Genomic DNA, 18,627 nt, shown 5'->3' on the forward strand with positions numbered 1-18,627 from the left:
AAACACACAAAAAAAAACACAAATTCATTTTTCTTTCTCTTTTTTGCCCTCTGCGGTCAAAAAATCGACGGCAGAGCGGGGGAGGTGTCAAATATTTATTCCGACTAAAGAACCAATCTCCGTTAGCTTAGCTGAACTCCCCTCACTATCGCCGGCAGAAATCTCTCAACGAAACCAAAATTTAGATAAGCTTCTATATGATATGTCAGAGAGCGTGTTTTTGATGTGGATAAGGATTCCCCGTCCCGGGGAGAGTCGCGTGGTCGCGTTATCGTTAATGGCGGGTGGGGGTTCAGCGGTGGAGCGGCGAGGGTTGCTATTGAAATCGCGGAGGGCGCGGATTCTTCCTCGGCTTAGAGCCCTCTCTGTGATGTCGGAGAGCGGCGGCGAAATCCACTTATCAACCGCGCGCAATTAATGTGTGAGATTAGGGAATGTGTAATGTTGTCTTATGAGAGAGTGCCTGAGAGATAATGGGAGGCGGAGTGAAGAGGTTTCACCCTGAGCCGGGATGAAAGCGCTGGCGATATTTGAGGAAGAGAAAAAAAAACAAAAAACAGTCAATAGCAAACAGAGGGAAAAAAAAATGAATCGCATATACATATATATTCGTATTTTTATTTATATTCCATTTTTGGGAGGATATCTCGTACACCAAATATCCCATTGGCAGTTAAGCGCATTCAATGTGTTTAGAAGCCAGAAACAGTCACTTGGTTTAACAAACACAAATACAAAAAAAAGAGAACCACAAAATAATGAACTGCATGTATATAACATACAAAAAGAATCCCATGCCTACTCAGTAGGTAACTTCAACATTCCAGCTCTTGAAGATGTGGATATTTACACTTCTGTTTTACAAAAATAGACTTTTTCTGCGTTTTTGCTTACATTCTAATGAAATGAAGCGGTGCCCTCACGTCGCATCCCTTTTTTTTTTTTTTTCCTTCCCTCTGAATATGACTTACATTCTGTAACAAAAAAAAAAAAGAAAATAACAAATAACCCCCTAAGGCCAGAGGCATTGCACCCTCTCCTGCACACAGCCCAGTCACACCATCAGCAAGGCTTCACAAAAGGCACCAAATAACTGGACGTTTGTCTTGTCTTGTTATGTCGTGTTGTTGTTGTTGGGTTTTTTTTTTTCCTTTTCCTCTTTTTTTTCCATATAACAGAGGGATATGTCACATGTGAGAAAGAGAGAGAAAGAGATAGTACCAGTGAATGATATTTACAAAATAACAAAAACTAACATCACTCTTACTCATGCTTGAATATTTAAGTGCTTTTTTTTCGTTTTTTTTTTTTTTGCCCAAAACAATGTCAAAACATATCACAGCATCATCACTACATAATAGAGAAAGTATTTAGAAAATATGGCCCTGCTCACTTCAAATAATACAATGCAAATATGCAAGTAAGTTTTCACATCAATGGTACCAAAAAAATTATAGAAAAAAAATGAAAAAAGAAAACATGGCACATGTACAATATACATATACGGTAGCTTATGTATATCATTCAATGTCTTTTGTACTGTAGGATGCCTGCGCAGGCAAACGTGCTGTAGCACCTCAACTGCTGCCAATGTTCACTCCATCTATTTGTAAATCGTTGTGCACTGCATTAGTTAAAAACCTGTCGATACCTCATTTTGAAGTGCTGCGTTTGCTTTACAGAGACAGAGGGGGGGGGGGGGGAACAAAAAACATTTTTGTCATCTATTGTCTCTGTCCAGTCCTTGACATGAGTTTTTTTTTTCCTCCCCTTTTCAGGTAAATTCTCTCGATTCGAAAAACACTGCAGCGAGAGCAGACTGAAAAGTGCTTTTTGGAGGGGAATAACAAAAGTCTTTTGATGCCGATTTTATTCCCCTCGATGAACCTTAAGGAAGTAGAGTTGAGAAGAGAGAGGGAAAAGGGTCTTTTTTTTTTTTTCTCTCTCTGCGCTGCCTTCAGCAGATCTCGATCGTCCTTGGGGATAGAGTGGTGTGCATGTCTGATAGCGGGGTGGGAACCGGGGAGCTGTAGATGTTGGAGGCAACGGAGGAGGGGAAGGAAGACGCCACCTGGGACTGGAACGTGGACAAGGACATGGACACTGACGGGTAGGTGGTGGCGATGGAGGGAGAAGGGTAGGAGGTGTGGACGGGAGAGGAGTAGCAGGAGGTGACCGGGGAGGGGTACGAGGAGACCGGGGAGGGGTAGGAGGTGATGGGTGAGGGGTAGCTGGAGGCTGGCGAGGAGGCCGACACCGGGACCCCCGACGCCACCGACGCCCCTTCCTTCTCCGCCTTCTTGTCCTTCTGCCGCAGGTGGATCTTAGTGTGCCTCTTCCTCTCGTCGCTCCGGGCGAACTTGCGGCCGCAGATCTCGCAGGCGAAGGGCTTCTCGCCCGTGTGCGTGCGGATGTGCGTCGTCAGGTGGTCGCTGCGGCTGAAGTTGCGCATGCAGATGCGGCACTGGAAGGGCTTCTGTCCCGTGTGGATGCGAATGTGGCGCGTCAGCTCGTCCGAGCGCGAGAAGCGGCGGTCGCATGTCTCCACGGGGCAGGCGTAGGGCCTCTCGTGGGGAGGGGTCTTGCTCGGGCGGGTGGGGTACTTGCGCATGCGGCTGGGCTTGATCAGCTGCGACTGGTAGACGCTCTTTAGGTCCTGGGAGCCCGTCTGGGTGGCGAAGGCCTTGATGGTGGACAGGGGAGTGAGGGAGGGCTGCCCTGATTGGCTCTGGAAGGGCTTCTGGTCAGGGGGCACCAGGCTGATCTCTCCCTGCTGCTGGGGGAAAAGGTAGTCGGGGATCATGGGCACTGGGAAGCTGGTGCTGCAGGTCTTGCCGTTGGGGTAGGCGGGCGGAGGGTACTGGAGCGAGACACCGCCCGGGTTAGGGAAGGCCTGACCCTGATCCGGGAAGATGTCGGGGTTGGGACTGGAATATGTGGGGGCGGCTGAGTAGATGGGATTGGGCTCGCTGTGGTGGATGGAGCAACTGAGGCTGGAGCTCTGTGAGGAGGTGGAGGAGGTAGAAGAGGAGGAGGAGGAAGGGGCAGAGGGTGTGGTGGACGAGGTGGTCTGTGAGACCGCAGAAGAAGAGCCAGAGCTGGCGGGGGGGTTGATGCCCACCAGTCCGCTGACCAGGCTGAAGAGGGGCTCGGCCCAGAGACTGTTGCTGCAGCTGGTGGCCGGCTCCAGGGTGAAGCGCCCCGTGTAGGAGATGGGGGGCAGCCGCTGGGTGGGGTAGGTCTGCTCCGCCATGGACTTCTCACAGCTGAGGGCAAGATCGGGTAACGTATCTGCAGGGAGCAAGAGAGGAGGCGAAGAAGAGACATTAATCAAAATGTCGATAATCATGGCGATGGGCGAGAGCGGGGAAAGCCAGCCAGCATGGACCAGTGTGTCCCCCGATTATCATGTTTCTGCTCAGTGGGTGTCGATAGAGAGGACCCCACCCTCCCCTCTGACCCCCCCAAGTCAACTATTGCCACTTAAAACGCCTACATCTGCCTCTCAAGAAGCGGCTCTGCACCCTCGCCTGAATCCTACACACCTTTTTTTTTTCCTCCCACTTGCTTGCTTGAGGGACCTCAAGTCTCCCTCTCTTTTACCTTCTTAGACTGGAACGAACACACACACACACACACACAGACACACACACACACACACACACACACGGACCTACTCACAACGGCAAACACACTTACACACACGTTCATTCTTGCAGCCCATCACATAGCCAAAGGCAATTGATTGCTGAAACTGCAGTTCAGCTGGTTTTAGGAATGCAATTTGAAATGAGCTGCAGGAGTGTCCAAAGTATGCAGTGACAGAGTCGCGTTTGAGACCTCGGCGATTCAACAGGAATTCAGAGCAGTCATTCGCTTGTTTAGAGTCAGACAGTTTTAAGATTTTCTATCTTTTAGGCATTAAAATTATATGAATGTGTTTCATGGAAAATCTTTTTTTATTAAGTATGGAATAAATTTACTCAGCTCAAATTCAAAGCATTCTCTCCCCTACTTTGCTGGTTGTTATAATCCTACATTTAATTTATTAACACCAACAAAATTCAAAATATATTAACACGAACTCTGGTTATATATCTGATTATCCCATTATTGTTGGACATAATAAGAGGGTCAAACTCTAAAGAAAAAAATAATAATAACTCATTGACAGCTAAACTCAAATCATGTCATACAACTATTTATTTTGAAAACTCGAAGTGTTGACCTGCGGCTGCTACCATAACTGTTGCACAGCTTATTGTACAGCAGAAGGAACCAAAAAAAACAAAAAACATGTTTCTCTTACCTCCGGGCAGGTGGTCGTACTGCTCTCCTGGCTCTCCGGTGCCAAAGCCAGCACCTTCGGGTGCAGAGGCGGTGAGGAAGGGTGTTCCCGCGGAGTTGAGCATCATCATTTCCTCCAGCTTGGGGTAGTTATCCATGGGCGAGTGAGGGAAGCTCAGGGGGTCTGAGATCTGCAGAGCTGGAAGGATCATCTCAGTCTTGGCTGCAGCCATCCTCCGCTGCCGCTGCTGCTGCTGCTGCTGCTGCTGCTGGAGCCCAGGGGCTGAGGGGCTGATCTGGAGTCTGGAGAGGAGTGCTGGCAGGCTGGATGCAAGCTGGCAGAGCGGTGCTTCTTGCCGCACAGGTGGAGGGACCCGCTACCCCAGCCTGCAGGGAGCTCTGTCTCGCTCTTCTGCTGCTGAGGAGGAGGAGGGAGAAGAGGATGCTCGTCTTCTTCTGTCCTTGGTCTCTCCTTTTTGGTGGTCGTCTGGTTTTCCCCTCCCCCCACTGTCGTTCTGAGAGATGAGTAAAGATCCACTTGTTTTGTATTTTTTTCAAAAAAAATCAAAACGGTCCCTTTCACTCATTCCCTAAAACAATGAAATGTTTAACATTCAATTGCTGAATTTGCTTTAAACGGCTTGTCCAATAAGGTGATGAGCCTTCTTGGATGAAATGTTGTTTGAATTCACTTTGACTTTTTTTTTTTTTTGTGCGAAATGTCTTGTTTTTTGGGAGATCTACCGCTATGTGTGTTTTCTGCCTGTCTGTGCTCTGACGGTTGAGCTTGTGGGCTCTGTCTCCGCTCAGAGGTTTCCCCCGCGCCTTTTATACCCTCTTGCCGTGACGTAGATGTCCATATATGGATCGAAGGAAAGCCCATATTTAGGCACTGCAGTGGAGGACGCGTGACGCCGGCCTTTTGGGGGGGGGAAAGCGAGCGCGCAGGGGACTTGATATTAAGCCCTCGCAGTAAATGGAAGACGGGGTGACAACATATCCCGGTTCTCGGCGAAAACGGGCCCCGTTGTCGCCCCGTTTCCCCGTCGCCTCGTGCATTTGATTCGGATTCCCCGTCTGCGCGGCGGCCCGCGCGCTCGCCGGAAAAAGCCGGCCCCGCCGCGCCTTATAAGGTCGTGACTACATAAGGATCTATTCCGGTGGGTTTCCAGTTCCCTTGCCCTTATTTGGAACTTCCTGGAGTCGTCGCCGGTCGCCGCCCGGCAGCGAGCGCGAGGTCGGAGCCGGCGCCGCGTCCCGGTCCCCGAGCACCGCCGCGACGCGCCGCAAAGCGCCCGCGGCCCGCGTCCGTCTAGTCCCGGATCGTGGTGGTGGTGGTGGTGGTGGTGGTGGTTGTTGGTTGGTTGTTGTTTTGTACGTTCTGTCTTCGGTGCTCCGCCGCGGCGCGGGGCACGGCGGAGCCGATTCACGGTTTTGATTATTTTCGCAACGTGGTTGAAAACATGCAGCGGGCGATAATAAACGATTAAAAAAAAAAAAAAAGTGTTTTTTTTTGTTTTTTTTTTAAAGGAATCAAACGATCCGCAAACGTACTTTATTATTGCTGTTCATTAAAAAAAACAAAACCAAAAAAAAAAAAAAAAACTGCAGACCGCGTCTGCACATATAAACGCACGCCGACCGTATCGGCTTATTTATTATTTTGCTGCGGGGGTTTTGGTGGGTTTGGATTGGAACAGAGTGTTTGTTGGGTTTTTGGGTGTAAACTTTTTTTTTTTTTTTTTTTTTTTTTTATTAACTCTGCGCCTTTGGTATTAGTGATGCTCCCCGCGTAGTATCGATTAACAACAAAGCATTAGCCGTGAATGCTGACGAGGTGCGGGGCGATCAGCCTAATTGGGGGGGTGTCCCCGACTCGATAGGAGGGGGATCTCGGTGCCAGTCAGCGGGCTAATGGGCCGGTGGGACGCGGACACCCCACCACCCGCTCCCCCTCCTGGACGCTCCAGCCCCGGTGCGCCCCGGTGCCGGCTGACGGAAAATCAATGCCTGCTGCTGACTGGATCTATATGCAGCGAACATTATTGGTAAACACTCTTTATGCTGGATGCGGTTTAAAGAGAAACTACCAAAACGTAGATCAAATATTGCCTGATGTGATCCATCGTTTATTATATACCCACAATGTGACTATGTGATCGATACAACGCGTTAAATCAGCAAAACGCATACGCATCCAAACCTACCTGCAGCTCTCGTTCCCTTTAGCACAGTGCAGAGTGAGGATTGTTCTTCTTCTTTTATTTTATTTTATTTATTTTTTTTACTCGATGGGTTGGAATATCTACCAGGCGTTTGCCATTCAGCCCAGGGCAAAATCCACCTGTTTACCTCCGTTAGAGTGACGCCAAACAAATCTGTCAAATATTATGGGTGATGATGTGGAGCACGTCGAGACTGCTTAACAAAGCCCCAATAAAGCCTGCAGAGTGGGGGGGGGGAAGTGCGTTATTTAGTATGCACACGTTGAGATGGGTGGATAACTGAGTTAGACTCCCTGGAAAAAAAAAAATCTTTAATATCTTTAGGGTTGCTTTTGAGGAGAAAAACAATCCACTACCGAATCTAGAACGGGAACGAGGAAAGGGGACTACCTTTCCTGGCGGCCGGACGTGTTTTTGCTGGCCACTGGGGCTTATAATTCCTCCTTAAATCTTAATTCCGCCGTGGTCTGTCATCATTAGATGCGTTTGCATTTCGCAAGTCGACTCATCTCCGTTGGACATCAGGCGACTTTAGAGGTAAGGGCAGTGGAATAGACTGCCTGTGTCCTGAGGTGTCGGTCCTGACTGCTAATTCGTGTCCGCATCCATCGCTGCTGCCATACATCACCAGCCAGGGTCGATAAATACAGCAGAGAGAAAAGAAAAAAAAATAGAATAGAGCGAATAGAAGTCATCATCATCTGATGGCAGTGTAATAAAATCAGGTTAGGGAAAACTTCTAGAGAAGTAATAAAGTAATAAAGATGATAAACAGTGCACAGTGTCTGTACGGGCCTCCCTTCACTCTGATGCACGGAGGGGGTGGGGGCCAGACGCTGTAAGGGAGGAGGGAGAGGAGCGTCTGTGTGTGTGCGTGTGCGTGTGTGGGTGCGTGTGTGTGTGTGTTGCCTTTTTTTTTGTGAATATTGTCTTGATACATTTAATAGACATTAATATCTCTGATAACATTATTAAATATAATAATAACTATTATAATAACAAAAACAATATAATTAGCATAATCATAACAGCCATAACAATCGTAATAATAATAATTATTATTCATGTTTGGCAATGATACCTGGAGGGTTGGGGTTAGGGTTAGGGTTAGGTTTAGGGTGTGTGTAAGTCTCGTTCTGTCTTTTCTCTGTTGTGTCATGCCACACAACCCCCCCCCCCCCCACCCCCCAGCCCTCACCCCGCACAAAACACTCATGACTGATATATTTCACATTTAAATACAGCCCAATCCACCAATCATTAAGGTGAGTCGGAGAGGATGAGGAGGACATTAAGAGGGGAGCGAAAGCAGATAGATAGACAGAAAGATAGATAGACAGATAGATAGATAGATAGATAGATAGATAGATAGACAGACAGACAGACAGAGAGACAGACAACAGTGAAAAAGATGGATGACAGAGGGACAGACGGACCGAAGCCACACGTAAGATCAAACACCCAGGCTTGTGCCGGCATTCATCAGCGGCCAGTGCCTGATGGAGCCGGCAGCGGGGCAGACAGATGCTCCTCCACCGCCTTCACCTCTTGTCTCCCTCCTCACCAGTCTCACCCCCCCCCCCCTCTTTCTTTCTCTCCTTAGCAACCCCCCCCCCCCCCTTCACACCCCCACGGCGCGATCCCCAATCATTAGCACACAGGTGTACTCAGACCGGGGGTGCAACAGAGGGGCGGCAGATTATGCGACGGGTGATGTCGGCTGTTACCAAAGCCTGGATGTTACATAATTTGGTAGGCGTGGAGGAGAGGGGGGAGGGAGGGAGGGGAGGGGAGGGGAGGGGAGTGGAGGGATAATGACAGATTGAGGGAGAACACACTGAGGGAGAGAGAAGACCTGATTATTTTTGAGCGGGCACGGAATGACGCGATCGCGGTTTTATCTCTCGCCATATGGGGTGGGCCCAGAAGAGACCGGATTTAAGATGAGAGAAAAAAAAAAAACGAAATGCCCCGGTCGCTCTGTGTCCTGCATTGCAGATGCACATTAAATTTGTTTCGGAGGGAGAGGCCTGACCATCTCGGGCAGAGTGACAGTGCCGTGAGTGAGTGCCGAGGGGCTGGGAGCGGGGGGGGCCGCCATGGCAGGGTATTTTATAAATGTCACTTTTCTCCCAGTTTTTTAAGTTGACACTAGGAGGGGCTGAGGTCTGACCTTTAAGACACAGAGCGCGGTACGCCTGAGAGAAGAATAGCTGGCATGAGAGGGATAAATCTGTCAAGAAATATCGAGGCAACGGAGATGGAGAGGCGTGGCACAAGGGTCACCCTAAATATTTGGGGATTTTTGGCATGTCGTGAAAAAAAGGTAAATAGATTAAATGGGGTTTTTTAAAAGGGCCATTGATGAACATTTTTTATAATGGGCCATCTGGCATAATACAATGGGCTCCCTTTACAGGAGTCTAGGAATGCTGACGCCATACGTCTGGGCTGTCCTACTAGTAGTGTCCTGCAAGTGGTGAACTGCTGTGGTGAACTGTTATGGTGTCCTGCTAGAGGTGTCCCGTTGTGGTGTACTGCTAGTGGTGACTTGTTATGGCATCCCACTGGAGGTGTCTCGCTAGAGGTGAACCGCAATGGTTTCCCGCGAGAGGTGTTCTACTAGCAAAGTAGTGCTCCAATAGTCATGTCCAGCTACTGATGTCCCGCCAGGGGCGGATTGGCCATCGGGAGTATGAGGTGTTCTCTTGGTGGGCTGCTTTAGAATTGGGCCGATACAGGCCAGAAGGGCCAGTCTGTCATTTGAAGTATGATATAAATGATCAGTTGTTAAGAACTGAAGTTGTGCTTTTTTGTTGATCCTGCCTTACTCTGGCTCCACACCTTCGTCATATAACGTCATCCTTCTGAAAAAGACTCATCTCACTTTTGCCCCCCCCCCCCAACGCATTCTTCCCTTCAGGCTTGCTGTTCAGCGAGGGTATCAGCATAGCACTTGGAACCAGGGCCCAAGAAACCTATAGCCCCGCTACCTGCTGACCTGCCTTTCTGCCCTGCCCTCCCAAGCTTACGGGTGACAGGGAGACAATTACCGAACACAGCACAAGCCCACCCGTCACCGCCATCTCCCAGCAGATGTGTGACTCACTGAGCCCCTGGGCTGTTTGTTTGATGTGTGTGACAAAAGATCTGACCCCTGACCTTTGGCTTCTGATGAGTCACTGGCAGAGTGACAAGGAAGGGGGCTTCCCCTGACCATGTAACCATTTTCACAGTGACAGCACAACAACGTTTAAAGGTTGCCACAAACTTTCTGGTGTCTACCAGAATTGTCCCTACTGTAATGATAGTAGACAGACAGTCATGGGTAATAAGGAGTTGCGCGGGCAGGACCAACATTTAAACTTAATTCTAGGAAATGCGTACGTTTCAAGTAAGTCTCTCTTGAACAGTTTTTCGGGTGGGGTTTGGGGAGCTGCGGCAACCCAGCCATTGCTGTTGAAAACAATTTGTCCTCAAATATCTTCTATCCATAAATAAGAGTTTCTGTTATCCATTATGGGGTGCGATCTGTGGTTGGTGATGGTGAGTAGCTTGAGAAAAAGCTGCTGGATGAAGTGTTTAGGTCCTCAGGCAGCTTCTCATCATGATAACCACTGTGCTGCCCCGGTCTCAGGCCTTTGTCTTCCCCTCCTTCCTCGCTTGGTAAGCAAGAATTGATGTTTAGTATCAGTGTTTTAACATCTCATCAGTGTAATTGACCGCCCGTCCCCAGCGGTGGATGAAACGCAGGCAGGCAGGCAGGCAGACAGGCAGGCAGGCAGGCCGGAGCCGGACCGGGACCAGAATCAGGCTCATCATCATTTTGAATCGGCCCAGCAAACAGCTTCAAAGTTATCGTTACGCCTTACTGTGCCAAGACGGAGCTTTTTATTGGCTAAGGGGGGTTAATGGACCGACTAAAACCAGCTTCACTTCACAAGACAGATAGAGAGAGAGGGGGGGGGTGAAAGAGAGAGGGGGGGCGGGGGGGGGGGGCAAAGAAGGAGACTAGGGGGCAAAGAGGGTGGTTGAAAAAAGGTAGGAGACTAAGTGAGAAAGAAAGACAGAAAGGCAGAAATAGAAGTGGTCTCACAGGCCAGACTGAGCTGCCGCTGGTTTGTTGTTTTTAGTGAAGCCGTCTGGGTGTGACTCACGCTCAAACTTGAGGCAGACAGAGCGCTCCCAGACTCCAGGACCTGTTTTCATACTACGGCCCTCGGATTTTTATAAGGGACTTTGATTTAGTCCACAGTCAGCCACTCCACATATGTTTATGTGGCGGGGAAGGCTTTATGTAGAGCGGCTTTATTTTTGCATCAGACGGTCATGCCATCGCGCTTGTTCACGCAGTGCCTGGCCCTCGGGAGAATGTCAAGACAGTCAAGGCGATCTTTTCGCTCGAAATGGAATTTTAAAAACGCAGCTGAACCTTCCAGTGAAACGATGTTGAAATTTAACAGGAAAAAAATGGTACGCTCAGACACACACACACACACACACACACACACACACACACACACACACACACACACACACACACACACACACACATGCATTAGCATGTTTGAGTCCAATGTTTGAAGACAAATAGTTGACTCGGGGCCAGTGGCCAGAGCCCGTTTCTCAGGATTCGCCGAGGAGTAACAATGACAATCTGTGCGTCTGCTCAGGTGAGAGTTATTTGTTTTGCCACGTCTGAACCTAAGTGAGTGAAGAGGTAAGAGAGAGTGAAGATAGGAGTGAGAGACAGATATCTGGATTGTGAGAGATAGGTGAAATACGGATGGAACGACAGAGAGAGCGAGAGAGAGGGGGAGGGAGAGGGGGAGAGAAAGAGAGACAGAGAGAGAGAGAGAGAGAGAGACAGAGAGAGAGAGAGAGAGAGGCTAAGACGGAGAGACAGAAAGAGCCAAAGAAAAAGTGACTGTCGCTAGGCTGTTGACAGGTGGGCCTCGGGGCAGGTACGACAGGTTGATTCAGGTAAGCCCCTCTCCTCCCCGCCCTCTCCCCCCTCTACCCTTTCCTCACCCGCAGCTGGAGACTGCCGAATTGGGATAGCCTACAGGGCTGAGGAGACAGGTCCCCGTCAGAAAGCCCCGGAAACCCTTCATAATCATACAATAATCATTTCCCCCTCATGTCAACAGGCGTGACGGCCTGACATGGCAACAACAAGCAGCACATAGTGCAGCAGCCGTCATGCTCTACCAGGACAAACAAAAACACACACACACACACACACACACACACACATACAGTACACACACATACTCGAACGAAGAAACAAGCATTGGAAGAAGGGGGGAATGAATAAATGAATAACTGTCAGAAGCGTTCAGCGTATGGAACACTGGGTTTTTTAAAGGAGTCGGGGCTCGGGGGCCGGCAGTCAGTTTGGGTCACCTGGCGGATGTCACTGTCGAGGATTTTTCGGACTGCACGGGCTCCAGAAAGGTTCTGTATGACGAAGCCGGGACATAACCGTCCTCCGTCGGAAGAAAATCGGCGCATTTGCATTCTGTGCACGCGGGATGGAGGCCACCGGAGTGTCAGGACCGGGCCGCTCCTCGCCTGGCACTTGGCACCGTCAATCACTTTAGAAGCATTTGCCGTAGACATCTCGAGGGCTTTGCATTTCCATCATCTACTTCAGATTTACAGGGTCAGATTCCCTCTCTCTCTCTCTCTCTCTCTCTCTCTCTCTCTCTCGCTTTCTCTTTCATACTCCCTATTCTCTCTCTCTCTCTCTCTCTGCACCTTTTGTCCTGCGAGGGCTCGGAGATGACTGGGTGTGCAGGTTAATGGTGCATGTGGATTAAGACAACTGACAACTATGTAATGGGAGGTATTTTCCTTAATGGGAGGAACGTGACTAGTGCACAATGTTTACATTAAGTGGGGAGGGAGGGTTGCATTAAGCCCAGGGAGAATTTTCCCTGTTTCCTACCTTCCGCGACGATGGGGGGCGTAATGAATTAGTACAAAGTGTAGCGCAAATAAAATTAAGGACGCGCCGAGGTGGCGGCAGAAAGTGGGGGAGAGAGGAAGGTTGCAAGTTCAGGCTTGTCGCCTTCTACGGCTGTTGATGTGATCCGCTACGCGGGGCGCATTCACAAAAAATGGACTGCGGCCGCTGATAGCACCACGAATTCCACATCAGAGGGCCCACTGCCTGCGTCGTCTCAAAATCGGATTCATAAAAGATATTGCGCTAATGATATGCTGGCGCAAACACGGCCATAAAGTTTTTCTGCTGAGTGCAATTTGCCCTTGTTTTGCGTCTTATTTCGGATCTGCGGGATGCGTGGATTCAAACACGCTATACTTTTCAATTAAAATGTACTTAGCATTTTTAGGTTTAGGTGCAGTGACTATAAAACATTTAAATAGTATGAGTAAATCTATAATAAAACATTCTCTTCCTACACAGTTCATTTATTACATAAATAAAATGTGTAAATATTAACATTTTTACTTAAGAAATTTTAGCTCTCACTGAATCTTGATATTACAATGTAGAAATTATAACAGTAAATTAGCACAAAGTTAATTTTTTCAGTGGACCGAACGCCCATGGCCTTTTGGATGCAGCGGCCCAACTCCTGGCCCTGGGCCACTGCAGATCTGTCCGTGGTCCCATGAGGTTTGATTCCAACTGTGGTTCAATGCCAATTTTGACCACTTTATCACTATTCCCTAAAACTTTTAAGTGGGGTTTTTTTAATATCTCTTGAGTTTAATCAGAATTATGGAACCATTTTTGTCAACATTTCTAATGCCCGTTTCGTACAATCAATTATTCAAAGTTTCAACAAGCTGCTATTTCAGTGTTTCGAAAACGACCACGGACTGCTTCCCGTTCTAGGCATCGCTACCTTTGGATGCTGTGACAGCTACTGTATAATTATTATAATAATAATGTCAAAATATTATTTACAGATCATGTGGGGTCGGGGGACTCCCCGGGGTCCCCCCCCCCAGACACCAGACAGTTTCCCTTATTTTCAAATCCCAGTGGTGACAGGTAGCCATGATCATGCAAGGAGCGGATTTTTTTTTGATTTTTTTTGTCCGCGCAGTTACCACCAGCTCTCTGCAGACAGTAATAATTTTACTCTAACTGCTTGTGTCTTTTAGCGCTGGTGTTTGTGAATTGGATGTCTTTTGCAATAAGCCTCATATGCATAGAAGGGGGCCGATTTTGCGCTAAATGTATGAATAATACCTAATTTAAATATGTGCAAATAGCACCGGCGCACCCAGACGCTATTTGCGTGGCAGCACGGGGTAACGCCTTCCAGGTGTTTGAGTACTCAAATTACTTTTTTGTTGTAACAAGTAACATAACACGTAAGTTTTGCAATTCAAGTAATCAGATATTTAGTTATATTTCCCTGTTCCTATCGTTGCCACAAAAAAAAGAAAATCCCGGATGCATTCGCATCTTTCTCCTTCTCCTCCGAGTTTTGGACGCTGTCGCTCTGTCTCCCTGCTGTTTACGATTTAAGTGCAACCTACCCACGAGGGAGGGGGCGGGGCTTCTTTCTATACCGACAAACAGGATTGGCTAGAGGTAAAAGGTCCGTTTTAGATCGTCCAAATTTGTTGGATGTTTGTTGCCACTTGCCTCACGCGTGTGAGGTCACCAACGCATGTGTAGCTCAGCTAGTGAGATGGCAGAGAGGACGTCCTCTACCTCCTGGAAATATTCACATTCTTTTGAATTTGCCACCTGTCATGTACCCTTGGTTTCTATTTACTTTCCTGTACTTCAAATAATTCAACTTCTTTCATTGCAGTTCTTCCTTCCTTCCTTCCTTCCTTCCTTCCTTTCCCACCTGCTTTCCCACTTTCTTCCTTTCCCCCTATCTTCCTTCCTTCTTTCCTTCCTCTCCCCTTTGTTCCTCCCTTTCTTCCTCTTTCTCTTTCTCCCGTCATTCCTTCCTCCCCTCCTTCAATTCTCCCTATCCCCTTTCCTCCCTCACTTCCTCCTCTTCTCCTCCCTTTCTCCCTTCCTTGCTTCCTTTCTCCCGTCTTTCCTTCCTCACCCCTCCCTTCCTTCCCTGTTTACTGTATCTTCATCATTTATTCTGTCCCTCTTTGTTGCAATGGACCAAGTCGATTCTCTCTGCGCGTCGGTTCATTGAACATTGAACGTAAGGGGAATGAAACCTGTCGAAGCAGATACGGAAAAAAAGAAAGAAAGAAAACAACTTATATGTAGGTCGCACACTCAGCATCATACAGAGGAACACACAGATCTACGTGTTCCTGTTGTTTTTGTTTGTCTTACTGTACAAGCAAACTGTGCAAAGGTACATAAAACAAAAAACACACACCTACACACACACGCACACACACACCTACACACACACACACACACACACACACACACACACACACACACGTGTCCACAAGTGTGTGATAACACACACTCTGTGTGTAGCCTTTACATTCTCTAGGCCACCCCACAATTACAGTAAACGTGCTATGAAGGCCACGTGGTCCTCTCTCTGACAGCCAAACAGGAGGACCACGCCATAGAGACACCAGAGAAATGTTTACTTATGAGAATGACTGGTGACGCATTGTTTGGAACAGAAGTGGGCTCAGTGTTAATAATTTAGCGGGGTAGCGGCTTGCGTCCGCTGTCGACTTAAAGAGCCAAAGAGAGGAAATAATGCCGGTTGGAAAGTCGCGAACTTCAAAATTCTTTTCCCGCCGCGGGATTGTGACAGTGTGTTCTCATTACGAGCGCACAAGACAGATAGAGAGCGGGTCTCTTTCTCTCTCTCTCTCTCTCTCTCTCTCTCTTTCTCTCTGTCGTCCTCTCTCACTCTGCATTCCCAGACAGCTTTAGCGGTTCAACCCCTCGCACTGCGGCACTGTCACACACGCACACACGCACACACGCGTGCACACACACACACACACACACACACACACACACACACACACACACACACACACACACACACACACACACACACACACACGAACACGCACACACACACACACACACACACACACACACACACACACACACACACACACACACACACACACACACATCAAGCTGGTTGCCATGGAGAAATAGTCCTCCTGGTCTCCAAGGTACCCGAGTCTATTGTCTTTGGCTTCTTTATTTAGATGAAAACATGATTTGTTGGAAAAAGATCCACTTGTTTTTGTCGCCCCCCCCGCCTTCTCTTTCTTATTTCTTCCTCCTCCTCCGTCACGAGCATCAATGCAATGTCGCATGATGCATATAGTTTCATTCTCTTGGTTCGTTTCCAGGAGTTTGACTGTGTGCCCGCGCGTGTGCGTCAGGCTGCTCTGATGTTTTGTAGCAATTAATTTCACTATGTCTGCATGTCAGCGCCCCAGCAGGGGTGCCTGTATAAAAGTTTCCCCCCATTGCCACTGCTCTCGCCAGGGCTTATAATTGCCTTCTATTACCAGGGATAGGTGTCACACCACCTGCCTGTCTGTCACCAAGAGACTCCAAACTAGTGGCATATGATGTGGAAAAGGAGTTGAAGTTTCCTCACTGCCACTGTGGCAGGGGGAGATTGTACAACAGATTATATATATGTATATTTAAATTTATATAAATATATATACAGTATATAGTTTGTAAAGACAAGTTTGTAAACACTGCAGGGGGTGGAGGGAAAGAGGATGAAGTGAGTTGGGGCGTGATGAGAGGAAGCAAAACAGGGGAAGCAATGGAAAGTTGAGGGACCGAGGCTTAGAAGTGTCCTTTGACTCTCTCGTCCCTTCTGAATAAAAAAAAACAAACATCTGTATGTGTGTGTTTGGATGCAAACGACCCATAAACCCATAAAAATACTTTTACCTACTCTCTGACTCAGAGAGTATATCTTATTATGGCATTGGGGGAGGGTCGATGAAACGCTATAAAGGGATACGACCTTTGACCCCCTTCAGGTCGCCTCTGCACGGCCTCGTTCCTGTCAAACTTCAAACCAAACAGGAAATGACACAACTTCCTGCGCTCTGTGATGTCACCGAGGCTCGGGGAGAAGAGCCCAGCCCGGAGAGTGAAAGAAAAAGAGAAGTTGCTCGCTGACGGGCGGAAAGAGGAAGCAGTCTCTCTCTCTCTCTCTCTCTCTCTCTCTCACTCTCTCTCGGTCGGTGCTGCAGCCCAGACACGACGGACCGTGTGGTTTCGGGCCCAGCCAGACAAATAAACGAACGCAATTTGAGACACTTATCTTCTCACCAGAGGGGCGACAAGCGCTCGGTTCTTGTCTCCTCCTTTAGGCTGAGATGATCACCCTCCGATGGCAAACCCGCAAGTGGGTTGTTGCCAGGCTTTTTGGGAGGCTCTAGGCTTTGACGGTCTTCTTCTGGGAGAAGACCGGGGACCTTCCCTCCCTTTTAACTTCACAAGGAATTTCAATTTTCCGGGGACCCTGCACTGAACCATGCTTACCGCTTACTGAGCGGGTGATATTGCCCAAACTCACCCTTAAGCACCTCAACGGTTAGTTCACTGATCTCCCCAGACACACACGTTTGGCGAGCTAAAGGGAGGCGCGTGGCGTGACCTAGAAGCGAGAGGGAGACGTTTTGGAAACTGTGACTTGACGTTGGTCATGCACGGAGGGGAGAGGCCGTGCAACGTAGCGTTGCGGCGAGGACGTGTAGCGGCTTGTCGCTCCTCCGGCGCGGTGGCAGAATGCTGAATGGTGAAGGTGCAGGTGAACGTGTTAATACCGGCTTCCTCCACCTCCTCTCTTCCAACTGCCTTTATCGCCGCCGCCGCCTCCTTTGTTGTGCTGCGCTGGGTATTGCCTCACCCAGTCGGCGCTTTGACTGTACTTTGTGTTGTACATTGTGTATATCTGCATTGACCTCAATGCGTTGCAGTCCTCTTGAAGTCCTCACCTGAAGCAGTTACTGTGAACCAGCCTAGGAGGGGTTTCCACAGCTCTCCACCAATAACAAGCCCCCACTCTCCACACACACCCACACACTTACACTCGGTGTTTCATCACCGATTGCCAAACATTTGTTTCTAAAACGGAGACGATGATGACAAAAACAACATTGATGCTGATGATGATGATGATGATGATGATGATGATGACGCTCTGACTGATTTCAGGGCTGAGCCACAAATAGACGCGACTTGTTTATGAAACCAGTTCTTGTTTCCCTTTTTTCAGAATCGAGGAAACAGAGGAGAATGAGTCAGAGCAGATGTTGAGGTGTCACTTTGGCAAGACCCGCATGTTTGACGCTCGTTCTCAGTTCTACGGCGTCGCCCGAGAGGAAATTGGGGCCCGTACGCGCTGGAAAGATGGCTCTGGACAGTGTTTAAAAGAAGAGGCGATGTTGAGAACACGGTCACAAGGCGCCGACCCGCTGCGAACAGGACAAATAAACTATAATTGTTGCTTATCCTCAAAAAACACACACACACACACACACACACACACACACACACACACACACACACACACACACATTCTCAAACTCACATTATTACACACATGTACACGGAGCCGGGGGGAGGGGGGTTGGAATGGGGAGGAGGTCGGGGGAGGGAGTGTGGGAGAGGAGATCTGGAGCGAGTCCAGGGGAACTCCAGCCAGCTGTTACCCAACATGCTCTCTCTCCACAGGGGCTGGGAGAGTGGACCGACTCACTGCTGCTCCCGCTGGACACACACACACACCAAGCCCCCTCACATCCTCGCCCTCTGACACGTACACACTCTAAACTTACACACATGTAGGCTGCATCGCCATAGTAACACACTGACCCTGAACTTAAAAGACACAGAAACCCGGGGCCTGGCTCTCCTGCGGAGCTGCGACTAGCAGGGTGGAGTAAATCTGCCTATTTATAGCACGAGCCTTTGCCTCGCTTTCTACAACCGACAATAAGGACTAATCTGCTTTCTCCAAAGCCCTGGCCGTATACCTTCCCCTCCGCCCTATCTACGGAACACAGCGGCCAGCAGACAGAGATGGCGCGAGTGGAGGAAGTGGAAATGGGCCCGGGTGGGAAACAAACACTGCAGGGGATGGAGGGAAAGAGAGAGCGAAGTAAGTGGGGGGGAAGACAGGAACTGAAGCAG

At 48.8% G+C, this 18,627-nt stretch overlaps 1 protein-coding gene across 1 annotated transcript; it reads right to left on the reverse strand.

Moving 5' to 3' along the window:
- Window positions 1-598: 598 nt before the first annotated feature.
- On the reverse strand, window positions 599-5,073 carry egr1 (early growth response 1). Its single transcript, XM_080008331.1, has 2 exons — window positions 4,310-5,073; window positions 599-3,291 (listed from the first exon to the last, which is right to left on the reverse strand). The coding sequence occupies exons 1-2, from the start codon at window positions 4,518-4,520 to the stop codon at window positions 1,958-1,960; spliced, it is 1,545 nt and encodes a 514-aa protein (XP_079864457.1). The 5' UTR covers window positions 4,521-5,073; the 3' UTR covers window positions 599-1,957.
- Window positions 5,074-18,627: the final 13,554 nt, after the last annotated feature.

Source organism: Zeus faber, assembly GCF_960531495.2.
Source record: "Zeus faber genome assembly, chromosome: 10".
NCBI classification, from domain to species: domain Eukaryota; kingdom Metazoa; phylum Chordata; class Actinopteri; order Zeiformes; family Zeidae; genus Zeus; species Zeus faber.

What these genes read in the sequence shown, in the direction of transcription:
- egr1 (XM_080008331.1), bottom strand. Translation starts at nt 4,520, where the DNA reads ATGGCTGCAGCCAAGACTGAGATGATCCTTCCAGCTCTGCAGATCTCA. An exon ending in GTACGACCACCTGCCCGGAG is followed by an intron (nt 3,292 to 4,309) that starts GTAAGAGAAACA and finishes TGCTCCCTGCAG; the next exon opens with ATACGTTACCCGATCTTGCC.